General features: G+C 43.9%; 1 protein-coding gene across 5 annotated transcripts; it reads left to right on the forward strand.

Annotated features, from left to right (window-relative positions):
• Positions 1-5,171: 5,171 nt before the first annotated feature.
• On the forward strand, positions 5,172-15,518 carry LOC109772086 (disease resistance protein RPM1). Of its 5 annotated transcripts, none has more exons than XM_020330783.4 (10): positions 5,172-5,461; positions 7,161-7,231; positions 7,335-7,472; positions 7,577-7,656; positions 9,863-10,217; positions 10,371-10,447; positions 10,951-11,043; positions 11,202-11,270; positions 12,025-14,892; positions 15,006-15,518. In XM_020330783.4, the coding sequence occupies exon 9, from the start codon at positions 12,105-12,107 to the stop codon at positions 14,862-14,864; it is 2,760 nt and encodes a 919-aa protein (XP_020186372.1). In that variant the 5' UTR covers positions 5,172-5,461; positions 7,161-7,231; positions 7,335-7,472; positions 7,577-7,656; positions 9,863-10,217; positions 10,371-10,447; positions 10,951-11,043; positions 11,202-11,270; positions 12,025-12,104; the 3' UTR covers positions 14,865-14,892; positions 15,006-15,518. The 5 variants fall into 5 exon arrangements, with proteins under 5 accessions (XP_020186372.1, XP_073359523.1, XP_073359524.1 ...); XM_073503422.1 differs by having other exon boundaries at positions 5,176-5,461; positions 7,312-7,472; positions 12,025-14,896; positions 15,006-15,513; XM_073503423.1 differs by having other exon boundaries at positions 5,176-5,461; positions 7,331-7,472; positions 12,025-14,896; positions 15,006-15,513.
• The last annotated feature ends 441 nt before the right edge of the window (positions 15,519-15,959 follow it).

The raw sequence follows: 15,959 nt of genomic DNA on the forward strand, positions 1-15,959 counted from the left end.
ATCTTTGATCTATTATCACCCTCATGTAGCATAGTCGCTTCCTATTAGTCCAGTTTTTCTCACAAATTGGGCACATAATTTTCGGCTTCTGGATTAAGGAAGGAAATTAAGAGCGGATTTCTTTTCATAACTACACCTAATTAATCGCATGCAATAACTTCTCTACAAATCAATCGCGGACGAGACTTGCCTGCTCCCCGCGCATGCGCCCATCTGTGCTCCCGCGTAAGTGGCTTGACTTGATTGGGACAAAATAAGGCCCGGCCCCACCCCTTTAAAATCAAGGGGGAGAGATGATTAGATTAGAAAGGAAAAAAGAAAAAAAAGACAGACGTAGGATGAAATGGGAGCATGGGGAGGGAGCAGGCAAGCCGGATCCATCAATCGCAAGGCCCTCAATTGTAGCACGAAGGAAGGAAAGCCAGGAAATCAGGGAAAACGTTGTAGGTTCCCATTTTGAGTTTGAGTACGTAAATAAATTGGAATTCTAGGGCAAGGCTCTAGGCCAATTAACAACAGAATTGGGGGCCCCTTGGCACCTGGGGGCTCGGGGCGGCCGCCCCTGCCCCCCCCCCCCCCCCCCCCCCCCCTCAAGGTTGGCCCTGAGTGAGAGCACTTCACATTATCGAGTTTGTAGGTGTGAGTGGTGGGTTCGGGTGGCTTGATGTATGTTTTTGTCAGACCTTTGCGGAATAATTAATAAAGATGGATGTATGCATCGATTGATGCAGAGGCTATGGGTTTTAATCTTCTTTTCCAAAAAAAAATTGCTCGATGAACTTAGACGTGAGCACATCTAGTTAAGCATTACTTCTCCCACCCAGCAAAACTTCTAAGCATTTTACTTTAACAAGTATCGAGTGGATCACTAGACGGCATCTCAACGAGCAAGTTGTAACACATACAGCATGTCCCATGGTCGTTTATCATTTGGTAGCTCTACTAATTGCCATTGACAGCAAGCTATACTCCCATGCGATATACATGGCCCCCTTGTGTTTTGACAGTAAATTTGACAACCACTTTAACTAACAAAATATAGGAGTTAGATACCCAAAAAATCATACTACTAGAATTGCATTCAAAGATATTTCTAACGGTAACACTTTTAAAAGAAACATAACACATACCATTAGATTATTACAGTTGTCTCACATTTCAGAAGGAAGACTCGATCGATCAAGGCAGCCACCAGCAGGCCATCTTAATTTGTAATGACCAAGTGTTCTCTACTCAAGTCTTTTTTTTAAGTCAACTGTAACCATTAATTGGTCCTTGGTATAACCATCATAAATAAATATAGTACATGCATCGCTCAAACCGAACCCCTAATAATTTGAGCACTCAACTTGATCATACATTATGTGGTGTACATTACAAGGTAAGGCCAGATCTATCTGATAGCCAACTTGTTCATCATTTGATCTTATATGACTCGGCCGGTTGACAAAACCCTGTAAAGAGTTGTTCAGACTGGGATCAGACTGTTTGGTGCTTGGCAGTTTCGTTCTTATCTTACTCTCAAGTTGGAATTAATAATTTCTGTAAGCATTGTTAGGCCTAGATCCGTCTCCACCGATGGGGTAAAGGGTAATACTTCACAAAGTGACCCAACATACATGTTCAGTCTTTATTATGTCCCTGTGTAAGACTTTGAACGCTTAAAAGTCTAGTTCCATCTGCTCTTTCCCAAGGACAGGTCTCTTAGATTCACTTTTTTTAGGTGTTCAATTTACACCTTGGTGACCATTGCAATCTTAACACCATAGAAAAATTGTGGAGGTGGGACCTCCCAGCTGATTTTGCATTTCCTTCACTTCACAATGCTGATATTGTACCGGCTTAGTGAAAGGCACACCATACCAAAGTTGTGATGATACTTCTTATTTGCCAGGTTGGTTTGGTTTGATGAGTTTTGCCATGGTAATCCTTTGTAAGAAGTGGTTTTTAGCAACTGAAGCATTCAGACAGTGAATGACAATAAACATCTAACCCTAGAGGGCAGACGACCTTCTTTGCTTCGTACGTACTCTCGGGCAATTCATTGTCCTTTGGAAGCATATTCTTTATCATTACCAGCAACTTTCCAAATCCCTTGTCAGATACACCATTCTCTGCCTTCCATTGCAGCAAATCCAGTATGGTGCCCAGCTTTTTCTTGTCAGCTTCGCAATTCGGGTACAACAATTTCTTGTGATCCTCTAACATGCGCTCCAACTTCTTCTTCTCCTTTTCACTTGCGCGGTTTCTCTTTGCATCGGCAATGGCCCGACCTAGATCATCAGCGGGCTCATCTGATGCCTCTTCTTCAGCTTCTTCCCGCATTGCCGACTCAGCTTCTTCCCGCATTGCCGGCTCAGCTTCTTCCCCCATTGTTGTACCATTGTATTCAGGGAACCCATGGCCAGGATAGCTGTCGTCGGCCTCTTCTTCTTCATTGTCTTCCATCATAACCCCTCTTTCTCCGTGCTTGGTCCAAACATTAGTGGGGCATGAAACCGGACTCAAACAGGTGGACGTGAATGGTTTTTAACTTAGAGTAATTCCGATCATTCTTACAGCCAGCACATGGACAAGGCATTAAACCATCCGCCCGCTTGTTTGCCTCAGCCGCAAGCAGAAAAGTATGCACGCCATTAATGAACTGGGGAGAGCATCGGTCATCGTACATCCATTGCCGGCTCATCTTCATTACACAACACTGAAAAGACCAAATTAATACAAGTTCATACATAAAGTTCATACAACACTTAAATGCAACATACAAATAACTCTCTAACTAAAGCATTTAAATGCAACAACAAATGCGATCAAGATCGCAACTAAGGTAAATTGATCCGACAGCATAATGATGCCAAGCCTCACTACCAATGGCATATTTTCCAATCTTTCTAATCTTCAAGCGCATTTTCTCCATCTTGATCTTGTGATCATCGAAAACATCGGCAACATGCAACTCCAATTCCATCTTCTCCCCCTCAATTCTTTTCAATTTTTCTTTCAAATACTTGTTTTCTCTTTCAACTAAATTTAACCTCTCGACAACGGGGTCGGTTGGAATTTCCGGTTCACATACCTCCTAGATAAAAATATCTATGTCAACTTGATGGGCATAATTTGTCATAAACACGAAATGCGACAAATAGTTTTAAAAAAGAATATACCACATCCGAATCATAACACGGACGAGGGCCGACGGGGAAGGATATCAAAACCATGGCACTATGTATAACTAACAACGTACGGGTAAGATAATTATACAAGTAACTATATATCTAAATCACACAAACATGACTTTTTTATATAAAAAAGATAAGAACAAGAGGCTCACCACAAGGTGGTGCCGGCGACGGGTCAGTGCGGACGATCGACGGTGGTTAGGACGGAGACGTGAAGGCACTAAGTAAACCACACCTACATATGCAAACTAAGAGTTATTTTGAGCTCAAATTGCAAATAAATCAAGTAAACTACCACATATAATTCCTCCCAAATTACTAAAACCCACAAATTAATCACTATATAAAGCATTGCAAGAGCTAATCTAGCAATGAGAGATGAAAGGACAAAGTTGCTAACCTTTGTGATCACTTGAATGGATGGGGGCCTTCAAATCTTGACAAAATTTGGGCAAAATGTGTGATGAGCTCGAGGAAGAGGGGAAGAACATAGAGGAGAGGGGAAAGGGGAAGAACAGAGCGAGCTCGATCGCGGGTGGACGAAGGGTTTATATATGAGTACCTTTACTACCGGTTCGTGGCACGAACCGGTACTAAAGGTGCTGGAGGGGCCCCAGTCTGACAACATCCTGCCACGACTCTCTTTAGTACCGGTTCGTGGCACGAACTGGTGCTAAAGGTTCGCCACGAATTGGTACTAATGAGAGCGGCCCGCCTAGCCATTGGAACCGGCACTATTGGTCACATTACTGCCGTCTCAAATACAAACGGGGACTAATGAGCTGAACATTAGACCCTTTTTCTACTAGTGCGGATATGCTTTAGTTTAGTTATGCATTGTTGGTTAAAGTTGAATGGGCAGCCAAAGTGGAACCTTTTCATTGCCAAGACCGCCGCACAAGCCATCAAGGAAGAAACCGGTGACCCTACCGACCCAACCCAAGAACCACCAAAGAAGGTTAGAAGAAATTTACGGGGCAAGAAGTGGGAGGAGGAGAGGGCAAAGTGAGAAGGTTCGGCGGCCAAGCTGATGGGGAGGTTTGAGAACATCTTGGTGAAGAAGAAGGAGGCATGCGTGAGGCGCTCGAACATCAAGGAGGAGAGGTTCAAATAGTTGATGGAGGCGACAAAGAAGAAGATCAAGCTCGAAGAGAGGAGAACCATGATCGAAAAGAGGAAGGCTGCGCTCGAGGAAAAGAGGGTGAAGATCGCCACCAATGCGGAGGACATCAAGATGTTGACCTTGAATGTCAACTCTTTGGACGCCGGCGCTAGAATGATTGTGCAATCCGTCCGCTACCAGATGTTGCAGCGGCAGAAAGATGAGTTGGCGGCGGCAACGATGAGGACGCGGCAAAGGCGGACGTAGATGCCGACACGGAGGATGCCTAGACGGCGGCGATGGCACCTCCTTGATCAGGGAGCAGCCTGCTGGGATTGCCGGTATGGCAGGGCAGAAATGCACGGACTGCGAGACTGATGTTATTTTGAATTTGGGCATGTAAAAACTAAGCAGATTTGCCTCTTTTTGGATGTGATGGAGGATGTGATCCGGCGCGTTGTGTGGATCAGCGTACAATTGAATTTAAATTTACTGGCGGACATATACATGATACGATTGGATGGCGGCCTCCCGCATCCGTGTTTGCGGACTGGTCCCCCGGTCCGTGGACAAATGCGGGAGGAAATTTGCGGGTTGCCGTTGGAGATGCCCTAACGCTCTTATATTTATTTTACGAAGGGAGTACTACAGTAAGTACACTTGATTCGTTCTGATCGACAAGGGTTTAGCACATGGGCTGGACGGGAGGATGCAGTTTAAGTATCATGCATTAACCTAGTTATTAGTTATACATTACATTACATCTCTCACACGTGCGCGCACACTCTCTCTTCTCTCTCGGTTGGGGCCAATGACGGAGTAGAAAGGAAGAGGCATTAGAAAAGTTGCAAATAGCCGGCGGAATTTGCGGCCGGGGCCAATGAGGGTTGAAAGGCTGTCGCTTAAAATTAGATCGTCGTTGTCGCTCACGTGGAGTGTTAGGTGCTCGAGAGCCTCAAAAGTCAGAAGTCCCAGTTTTTTTAGCAAGTAGGAACGCCTTGCAAGCATCACAAACTCTGAAAGATCACAAGGTCAAACGTAAGACTACTTCAGCGGAGCGAGGAGACAAGATCAAACGTAAGGCTACTTCAGCTAGCGTAAGGCTACTTGCGATCTTTCAGAGCTTTGCTAGCGGAAGCATATCCCTGAAGCCAAAGCCTTGGGTCTCCGCTCCATCCTGGTTAGTGTTGATTAAATCTCTCCTCTCAAGTTTGGATTTGCTCTTTTCGCTAATCCTCTCAAGTCTTTGTTGGATCTGCCGGGATGCTTCCTTTTTGCTAATGTGGAAGATGCCTTTTTTTTCCAGAGCTCTGTTTAAGCTTAATTACCGCCATAGTTCTGGATTGTAGTTCAAAGTCTAGATCCATTGGGTAGCACGGTTCGACCTCGTTTGTGGCAGTTCCATCAGAAAAACTCAAAAGAAAAAGAAGTATATCTCTTCATGCTCGTGTGCCCATGGAAGAGAATGGAGAGGGGCGAGAGCCGGCTACTGGCACGAGTCGAGATGGGAGAGGTGCTTCCTCGCAAGAGAGAGAGAGAGAGGCGGCATCTCTCCCGAGTCAAGAACTTCAAAACAGAGTCACAAAGTGGAACGCCCTCCAGCGTCGTCCCCTCGCCGTCGCCATAGGGTGCGACCGGGCGAAGCCCAGCCGGCGGCGGGCTGTGTTTTGATTTTCGGTTTGAGCTTTTTTTCGCCCTAGGCCGAGATGGCCGAATTTCGGCCATTTTCAAAAATTTCAGCTGAAATTTGACCAAATTTTGACTGCAATTTGACTTAAATTTGACCAAAATTTGCCAAATTTAAACAATTTCGGCCTAAATATATTTTTCGCCCCAGGCCGAGATGGCCGAAATCCACTTTTTCGGCCGAAAATCAAAACACAGGCGGCGGGGTCCCCTTCGTCTCTTCGTGCCACATCCCGTCGCGGGCGGGCGTGGAGCTCCGAGATGTGGTGCTGCTACGGGGCACCACTGCGCGCCGGCGCGCTGGCATGGGTCTGCGACGGTGGCGGGTCGGCCGCGTGGCTGGCCGTTGTGGGCGGATCCGGGCGGTGGCGGGCGCGTCTGGCTCCAGCCGGCGCTGCTGGATTTGGATCTTGGCGTGCGTCGCGGGGCGCGCTGGCGGGGCTTAGCGTGGTGTTGTGTTCAGGTCTGCCCGCTTTCTCGTTCGGTTGCGTAGTGTTCTGCGTATGCCACACAAGGAGCTCCACGAGTGGTTTTTTCATTCTATTTACTCGATTGATGGTGCTTCCACTGACATAACGAAACGTGTCCAGTGGCTACCATGGGACCAAACCAGATGCTAACTAGTTTATCATCTACTGGAATCAAATACTATCGGTAAATTCGATAAAGCACATTTTAGTATTCATTAGTGATCACCGTACGTCCGTGAACAATGAACAGAGTTCAGCATCTTGAGTTGCTTACTCTGATTAGTTTTTCCCTGTTAACCGTGCCTGCCAGCACCGCTACCATGTTTAATTATTATCATGGACCCCAAGTTGTCTAGTTAGTAACAATGATTCCAGTGGTGACAGATAGTATACTATGTGTAATAGCACAACTGTAACATGTTTTCATTGTTACTCACTTGTCCTGTTCTCCAATGTTTATATTAGCAAAGATGCTTCCTGCTGCCTTCCTTCAGTTGCTCACTTGTCTTGTTGTTCTCCAAAGTTTAGGGTAGTAAATCTCAAGAGCATTGGTAAGAGCAATTGTTGGGTTGCAATAACGTGTGGTGTGTACGTAAGTCTAAAGGGCTCTCAGAAACACATGAGCATTGCAACAGCTTAATTTGGTTCCTTCTTGTTGGCTTCGACAACTAGACTAGCATTCCCCACTCTCACCAAGCGATGACACTGTTTTGGTGATTTCAGATCCTGAAGCGCACAAGGAGGAGGTCACCACAGGTTCAAATCCCTTCGGATCTACATCAACTACAAGCCAGGTGCGTTCCCCTTAATTTGGTTTTGTTCGTAGTTCTCTTGTCAATTTCCTAGATAGCTAGTTCGATGCAAAAATAAGCAGTTCTGCTTACCATTACAAGCCAGGTATAGTTGTTGTTCTCTGGTTTTGATGGGTAATAGGAGCAAGGAGGACATCCAAAGTTGAAGTTCAGATCCAGCTTATTGTCAACAGGAACAAGCTTACACACTCTCGCCCATACAACAAGACCAGCCTAGCACAAGGTTTCTTTAATTTTCTGCGAGGATCGATGAAACTATTCTGAAGTATCTTTCGAAGTAAGCAAAAGAAGTATACTTTGTGACTAATGGATTGTCATTTCTTCCAGCACCGTACGCAAAATAAATTTTCTCCTGGAAGGACGAGCCTCTTAATTTGTGACAACGACAAGGTCTGGCGAGCAGGAAGGTATGTTCAGCTTTTGGTTGAACGTCCATTATTTCCCTTGGATTCGAAAATAATCTGGAATTAATCTGTAGCATAGTTGTTCATAATGCTTGTTGCTGCTGACATATTTTGCAGTTAGCACATGATGGGCATATGTTCTTACATTAGTGATCTATAAACGCTCTTATATTTCTTTAGAGGTAGTAGTTACCACGGTGTTGGGATTTTTAGCCTTGCAAAGTCAACGTTCTTGTTTTTCTTTGAATCTGCTGTTGTGTGTTAATTAGGAAATATAGTTTGGGTATTACAATCACAAAGGTTGGAACCGAGCCCTGCAATACACCACCAAACAACACCTTCCTACCATACTGTCCTAGCTCGCGCGCTGCTCCATTTGCTTGGCGATGAATCTTCTCAAATCTGAATCGTTGCAACTCCTGGAGTAACAGCCTGTTTCCTTTATATAATGCAGCCGGTCGCAGAAAGATTTCCTTTATATAACGCGTTGACTACTGGGCTGCAGTTGCTCTGCGCAACCACAGGGGTATTGTCGACAAGTCAGAGCCTTGGCTTTCTCTGTACTTACGCAGCAGCTAACTGAATTCCAAGCAGACAGGGTTACTCTCGCGAGTAAAGCCTGGGTAGAAAGGCATAGTTTTCTGAACCCAGTTCCACCGTGATTCTTATTTCCTGATCCACTTCTCTCACCCGAGCCAGTGAGTATGGCGCTTATCTCCTTCCTCACCCCACCAGAACAATCCAGCTGAAAATTTGAATAGGCTCATGGCGTAAGTCGTTATGGCCTGGACTACACACTTATCAACACCTCTTTCCCACCTATAAATAATTACTTGTCGGACTAGTCTTGAAGCCCACTGTTTCCACTGTTGAAATAGACGCCACCGCCGCTCCTTCAGCTTCCGAACATTTATTTCCCAAAAACAATGAGCATTTTCTGAGGCTTAACAGCACATCTGCAGGAGATTCTGGATCAATTATTGTTGTGTGAGGATCTCCTAAAGTACCTTTTTCTAAAATCGCTTTCGTTGGCATTTCTTTCTTATTCATTTTCTTGATTCGATACATCTTTCTTTCTTGCAACTCAATATAGAACTCTAGCTATTAGGAATATGTAGAGGAAAGTAGGGAACTGTCAAATTAGCCAACTCTCTGAAATTAGAATATTCAATATTTATTGGTGAGCTGGCCTGCTGTCACATTACCCAACTGTCAGCTGGCCTGGCAAGTAGATTGGTTTGCACTTTCTTAGTTGGTTAAAATTTCAATATTCTGTTTTAACTTGCTATGCCCCTCAGGGAAGCAGAGCATGCATTGTCAGTTAGTTTGTCAAGTTCACTCGTTCTTGTCAGCTAATAACATGAAGTTTTCTTCCATTGACTGTAGCAGAATGCCAAGTGTTTTAAAATTCTCACAGACGTGCATGTTGTAAGAACGGTTTTGTTTGATTATGTGGGTTAGAGTTAGATAAATTAACAGTATGAAATAATATTGTAGGAGGATTACTTTGAAAGATTCTTCTGAATTCACTTTTCTCTTGTGGTTGGAGAGTTTTGGCAAGTGCTTGCTACTAGCACAATAAACTAACAGTTTGATTTAATTAAACAACTGTAGCTATTTGCTCCATACATCTGGACATATTATTAGATAGATATTTAGAAAATAACCTGTTACACTCACAATAACCAGCTATAGAAAGTAGAATATTGATACCGGGCGAGGTAGCATGTACTCCCTCCGTCTCATAATATAAGAGCGTTTTTGAAAACGCTCTTGTATTATGTGATGGAGGGAGTATATCAGATTTATTTCCACTTTGACTTGATCGGTTCAAATTTAAACATTTGGGCCATTTTAAGCTGAGCTGCCCCTGTACGGAAGAGCATGTATGATAGGTCATTTTGTACAATGTCACTTGTGGTGGTCAGTAAATAACATTAAGTTTGCTGCAGTGGACAATTGCACAGTCCCAAGTGTTTTAAATTTCTCATTGACCTGCCTGTTCTAAGTACATCTTTGCTTGATTGTGTGGGTTAGAGTTAGCTATGTTAACAACAATTAATAAGAGTTTGGGACGATTTTTTGGAAATGTTCTGTTTATTTAACTTTTTCATTGTGGTTGGAGAGTTTTAAAGTGTTTCGGCAAGTGCTTGGTACTAGCAGAACACACTATCGGTTTAACTAATACAGCACTCACTTCATGTTGCAGTGGTCATTCTATTGATATTTGAGTAAGTATACAACTAGGCGGCCACCCATCAGAAGCCACGTATGCTGGTGGTTCTCTGGTTTTGATGTGTAAAAGGAAGGAGGATTCTTCAAGTTGAAGATCAAATCCAGCTACGTTTCATCAACAACAAGCTAGCACGCTCTCAGTCGTACCTATGGCCCCATGAGGGTTCAGGAGCTCCATGGTTAAGCTTCGATGACAAGTTGACAACCTCAACAGCCAAGTCATGAGGTCCCTAGTTTTTTGTGAGGATCCATGAGATTATTCCTATGGTTTCAGATTCAGAAAAGCACAAGGAGGTCCCCAACATTGATTGGATCTAAGCCATTACGAGGCAAGTGTATCGTCCTTCCCTCATTTTTTGGCTATCTTAGGCTGTCCTCACGACAATTTCCCTTAGTGCAAACAAAAACCACTCCTGCTCTATCTTTTAAAATCAGTAAAAAAAAAGTATATTTTGTGACTAATGGATTGTCATTTCTTCCAGCACCATAAACACAATATAATTTCCTCCTGGAAGGACGAGCTTCTTTGTGAGGACGACAAGATCTTTCAAGCAAGAAGGTATGTTCAGGTTTTAGTTGATGTACATTATTTCCCTTGGATTCACAAATAATCTGGATTTAATCTATAGCATAGTTGTTCATAATGCTTGTTACTGCTGGCATACTTCGCAGTTAGCATATGCTCTTGCATTGTAGTTACCATAATGTGGGGATTTCTAGCCTCGTAAAGCAACATTCTTGTTTTGTGAGGATCTCCTAAAGTGAACAGGATGGCTGCTTTTAATTGAATAATTTATGTCGTTTTGATTATTGAAATGATATATTGATTCCTCCTAAAGCAACATTTTCCTCAATAAAGTGAACAGGATGGTTTACTTATTCATTTTCTTGATTGCGATACATCTTTCTTTCAACTCAATCAACAACTATAGCTATCTGTTTGTCCATACATCTGGAAATACTATTAGATTGATACTGAGGAAAATTTGGAACTGAGTTATCCATAACTATCACACTAGCCAACCCTCTGAAAGTGAAATATTTATTTCGGTGATCTGGCAGGTATGCGGGAGTAGTTCCCTCTTTGTCTTGGTTCAAATTTCAGATTCAGAAACGAACAAGGCAGGTTCACCAACACCGATCAGATCTGGGCAGGTTTGTTGTCCTTCCTAATTTTCTGGCTATCGATCTTAGGTTTGATTAAGAACAATATACTCCCTTGGTGCAAACAAAAAAACTCCTGATGTATCTTTTCAAGTTAGCAAGCCTAGTATACTTTGTGACTTAATGCATTGCATTGCCATTTCTTCCAGATTCCTAAGCACAATAAAGATTTCTCCAGGAAGGTCTGGCCGATCTTCTTAATTTTTGACAACACCAAGGTCTGGCGAGTGTGAGGGTATATTCATGTTTTAGTTGCCGCCCATTCTTTCCCTTGGATTCACAAATTAATCTGTAGCATAGTTGTTCATAATGATTCCTAATAGAATATAGCTTTGTTTACTTATTAATTTTCTTGATTGCAGTACATATTTCTTGCAACTTAATCAACAAGTATAGCCATTTATTTGTTTGTCCATACATCTGGAAATAGTATTAGATTGATAATATTGAGGTAAGCATGGAACTAAGTTACCCATAACATTTAGATTAGCTAACTCTCTGAAAATGAAATATTTATTTTGGCAATCTGGCAGGTATGCCGGATTGGTTCCCTCTTTGTCTTGGTCCAAATTTCAACATTTGGGGCATTTTAACCTGAGATGTTCCTATACAGAAGCGTTGAGTTTGGGGCATTTTAACCTGAGATGTTCCTATACAGAAGCATGGCTAGTTATTTGGTTGAGTGTCACTCTTGTCTGGTAATAACATCAAATTTGCCGCAGTTGACTATAGCACAGTCCCAAGTGTTCTTAGATTCTCATGGGCCTGCTTGTCATAAGAACTGTTTTGTTGGATCATGCGGGTTAGAATTAGATAGGTTCACAACATGAAATAAGAGTTTAGGAGGATTACTTTAACGGCTTCTGCTTACACTTTTCCATTATTGTTGGAGAGTTTTGAAGTGTTTTGGCAAGTGCTTACTACTACCAGAATGCACTAGCAGATTAATTAATACATCACTTCATTTTGCAGTGAACTTTCTGATGATACTGAGGAAAGTATACAACTAGGACGCCACCAACCAACGAGGCATTAACAAGCCTCAGAAAGTAATGGCGGAGATTGTGATCCTTCTAGCCATTAAAAAGATTGGAATTGCCTTGGCAAAAGGAGCGGCAGACCAGGCCAGTGTACAGTTAGCAAAGTTCGGGGCACAACTACTGGAGCTACAGGGTAGCATGGGTCGTGTTGCCAGGGAGCTTCGGGTAATGCATGATGTTCTATGTGAAATGGACATTCGAAACCGCAGCAATCAAGTATATGAGGGCTGGTTAGAGGAGGTACGCAAAGTAGCACATGTGATGGAGGATATGGTGGATGAGTACTTGTATCTAGTTGGTCGAGAACATGATATAGGTTGTTGTTTCTTCCTGAAGAAAGGGTTCAAAAAGCCAAGATCACTGCTTTGTTTGAATCAGATAGCTCTCAGAGTGAAGGAACTGGAGAAAGACCTTTCACACCTGTCAGAGACAAAAAACCGTTGGGTTCCCATGATAAACAACGGCGATTCTAGCAACCTCAGTTACATTGTCAAGAGATCCCAAGAGCTAGCAAACATTTCACGCTTAATTGATGAAGAAGATCTAGTGGGGGTGGATAAAAACAGAGAAAAACTCGAGCAATGGTTGGGGGGTGATGATCAGAAATGCTCTGTGATAGCTCTGCTCGGAATGGGAGGTCTTGGTAAAACTGCTTTAGCTGCAAATGTCTACAAGAGGGAGAGGGAGAAATTCCAGTGCTATGCCTGGGTCTCCATCTCTCAAACTTATTCTAGAGAAGATGTCTTGAGAAATATGATCAAAGAACTTTTTAAAGACAATGCTAGTGCTCTATGTAGCACTCTGTCCATGGACATCATGAGCCTTGAAGAGACACTAAAGAAATATCTGGAGCAAAGAAAGTACTTGATCATATTGGATGATGTTTGGGATCTGGAAGCATTCCATGATTTGTCAAGGATGCTTACTCATAATGATAAGGGCAGTAGAGTGATACTTACAACAAGGGAAGCCAGCATTGCCGCACTTGCCTCTCAAGGACATAGCTTAACATTGAAAGCTTTACCAGAAGACAAGGCATGGGATCTCTTTTGTAAGAAAGCCTTTCCAAGAGATACAAATCATGAATGTCCTACAGAATTGAAGCCATCATCCAAGGAGATAGTTAGCAAGTGCAAAGGCTTGCCTCTTGCTGTTGTGTCAGTTGGTAGCCTCTTGAGTGCGCGTGAGAAAACCGTGGAAGAATGGAGAAGAATAAATGATCAACTAAGCTGGGAGATAATTAACAATTCAAGTCTGGACCACATAAGGAATGTTTTGCATCTGAGCTTCATCTACCTCCCAACATACTTAAAAAGTTGTTTCCTGTACTGCAGCTTATTTCCGGAAGACTATCTTTTCAAAAGGAAACAACTTGTACGGTTATTCATCGCTGAGGGGTTCATCGAGGAGAGGGGTGAAAGCACACTAGAAGAAGTGGCAGAAGGCTATCTAAAAGAGTTGGTTGACAGAAACATGCTACAACTTGTTGAGAGGAACTCGTTTGGTAGGGTGAAGAAATTCAGAATGCACGATCTCGTACGTGAACTGGCAGTTGATTTGTGCAAGAAGAACTGTTTTGGTGCTAGTTATGAGGATCAGTGTGGGGGGTCTCTTCAGATGGATGGACGTCGGTTGGTGCTTCAACTAAAGAAGGATATTGAGCAGCCACTTTCCAATGTGCACCAACTTCGGACTGTCATTACACTTGGCGATAGCAAGTCATCATGCACCTTACTACCTCTGCTATGCACGACGTCAAGATATATGACAGTGCTACAATTGAGTGGTCTACCCATGGAGAAGATTCCAGATGCTATTGGGGATCTTTTTAATCTCCGCCATTTGGGTTTGCGCCATTCAAAAGTGAAGATGCTCCCGCAGTCTGTTGAGAAGCTTTCTAATTTGTTGACATTAGACCTTCATGGATCTGACATACGTGATTTGCCTAGTGGGATTGTGAAACTGAAGAAGCTCAGACACTTATTTTCTGATAAAATAATTGCTCCAGGTTGTAGAGAGTTTCAGTCTTGGAGTGGTGTCTGTATCCCCAAAGGTCTTGAAAATCTAAAAAAACTACAGACTCTTCAAGCATTGGAAATACAGGATGAGTCTGCTAGACATTTAGGTGAGCTAAGGCAACTAAGAAGCTTAAGGTTATTGAATGTGAAGGGAATCTACTGTAGACGCATCGGTGAGTCTCTAATTCAGATGAGGTATCTGTCCAACTTATATGTGAATGCAAGTGACGAGGACGAGGTTCTCTCGCTGAATGTCTGCCTGCCAAGCCTGCAAAAGCTAAGTCTGAGAGGACGACTAGCAGAAGGGGCGTTGGACGAGTCTCCTCTCTTCCAAGCTGTAGAGGGACAGAACTTGTATTCATTGGTTCTATATTGGTCACAGCTGAGAGGAGACCCCCTACCATCCCTTTCTCGGTTTTCAAACTTGACGGAGCTACGTTTCACAAGAGCATACAACGGAGAGCAGCTGGCATTTCTCACGGGGTGGTTTCCCAAGCTAAAGGTTCTCGAACTAAGAGACCTGGCTAGTCTGAGTCGGCTAGAGATACAGCAAGGTGCCATGGCGAGCCTGGAGGAACTATACTTAGTCAACCTCAGCAGCATGACGGAGGTGCCGGCTGGCATTGAGTTCCTCACGTCCATCAAGTATCTAGTCTTTCTCGAGATCAGCAGAGACTTCTTGACATCCCTGCGTCAGTGTTCTACAATCCAAGGGATACTGATCTCACGGGCGAAGTATTCCCTCCGAGATTGACCTGCTACTCTGGTCAGGAAATGTGCATGTAGGTGAGCTATCACCAATCACCTGCCAACTAGTGTACCATTACTTGCTATGTTCCCCATATCTAATCGTACTAGTTTAACATGGTGATGTGATATGGTGTTGGTTATGCAGGTCAAGGAAGGAATGAAGATGCTTCACCAACGAGTTAAGGCGGCCTTGGATCTCACTCAATGCTGCTGATCTGCTGTACAGTCCGGGTTTCCTCTGCTGTTCCGGAATGTCCAACCGTGCGTCTCCACCAATTGTTGCTACCTCCACTACAGTGCTTCACTTCTGCTACTACTGCTGCCTACTGCTGCTAGGTTCGTGCCATTGTGTGCTTATCATTTGTGATAATAAGACGGCACTTATCGTGAGACTGACTGCGAGCGATTTATGTTTCCACATTCAAACTACTTTACGTATGTACTGCTATTTGTGTGTGCATATTGTAAGACAGACTTGAGTCGTGTTTCCATTTTCAGACTTTTTCGCGTGTGCTAGTTGGGAACTATGTATGATCTCGCAGATTTCAATTGTGGCTGTTAAACGAAAGTATCGGCTTGTGATTGGTAATCCTCAGATATTCATCTTGAGAGAATTGGCTTGTGATTCAATAATGCAGCATCTAGGGACGAGTGGTTTGTCTGTGGTGGTGTGGATGCTCTGCTTTTTCACTGTTGTTGTCGTCTCCTGGTGTGGTCTGTAGGTACCAGAGTTTCCCTTCTGCTATCACGGTGGTGTGTGTGGACTCGGCTCCTTGCTGCGCTTTTACCGATGATGCCGTTGTCGTGTTGTAGCCTCGGCTGCGTGTGGCCTTTCTTCTTGGTGTGGACTCGGTGCTCCTTGCCCTTTGACTGCGCCAATAGCTTGGGTTTGGTCTCGGCTGATTGGAGCTCCTTGCCCTTTGACTGCGCTTGTTCCCGGCCAGGCCCGAAACGGGCCCGCTAAGCCTCGCCGCCACGCTGCAGCAAGCCGGCGATGGCGCCGCCAGCACCCTGCCGCTCATCGCCGCTCCCCCGCCTCCCAGAAGCCACGAAGCAGACCCACCCCGCCGCCAGCCCGCCCAGGCCCAGATGGGGCCCG

The sequence above is a fragment of the Aegilops tauschii genome, chromosome 7 (assembly GCF_002575655.3).
Source record: "Aegilops tauschii subsp. strangulata cultivar AL8/78 chromosome 7, Aet v6.0, whole genome shotgun sequence".
NCBI lineage: Eukaryota > Viridiplantae > Streptophyta > Magnoliopsida > Poales > Poaceae > Aegilops > Aegilops tauschii.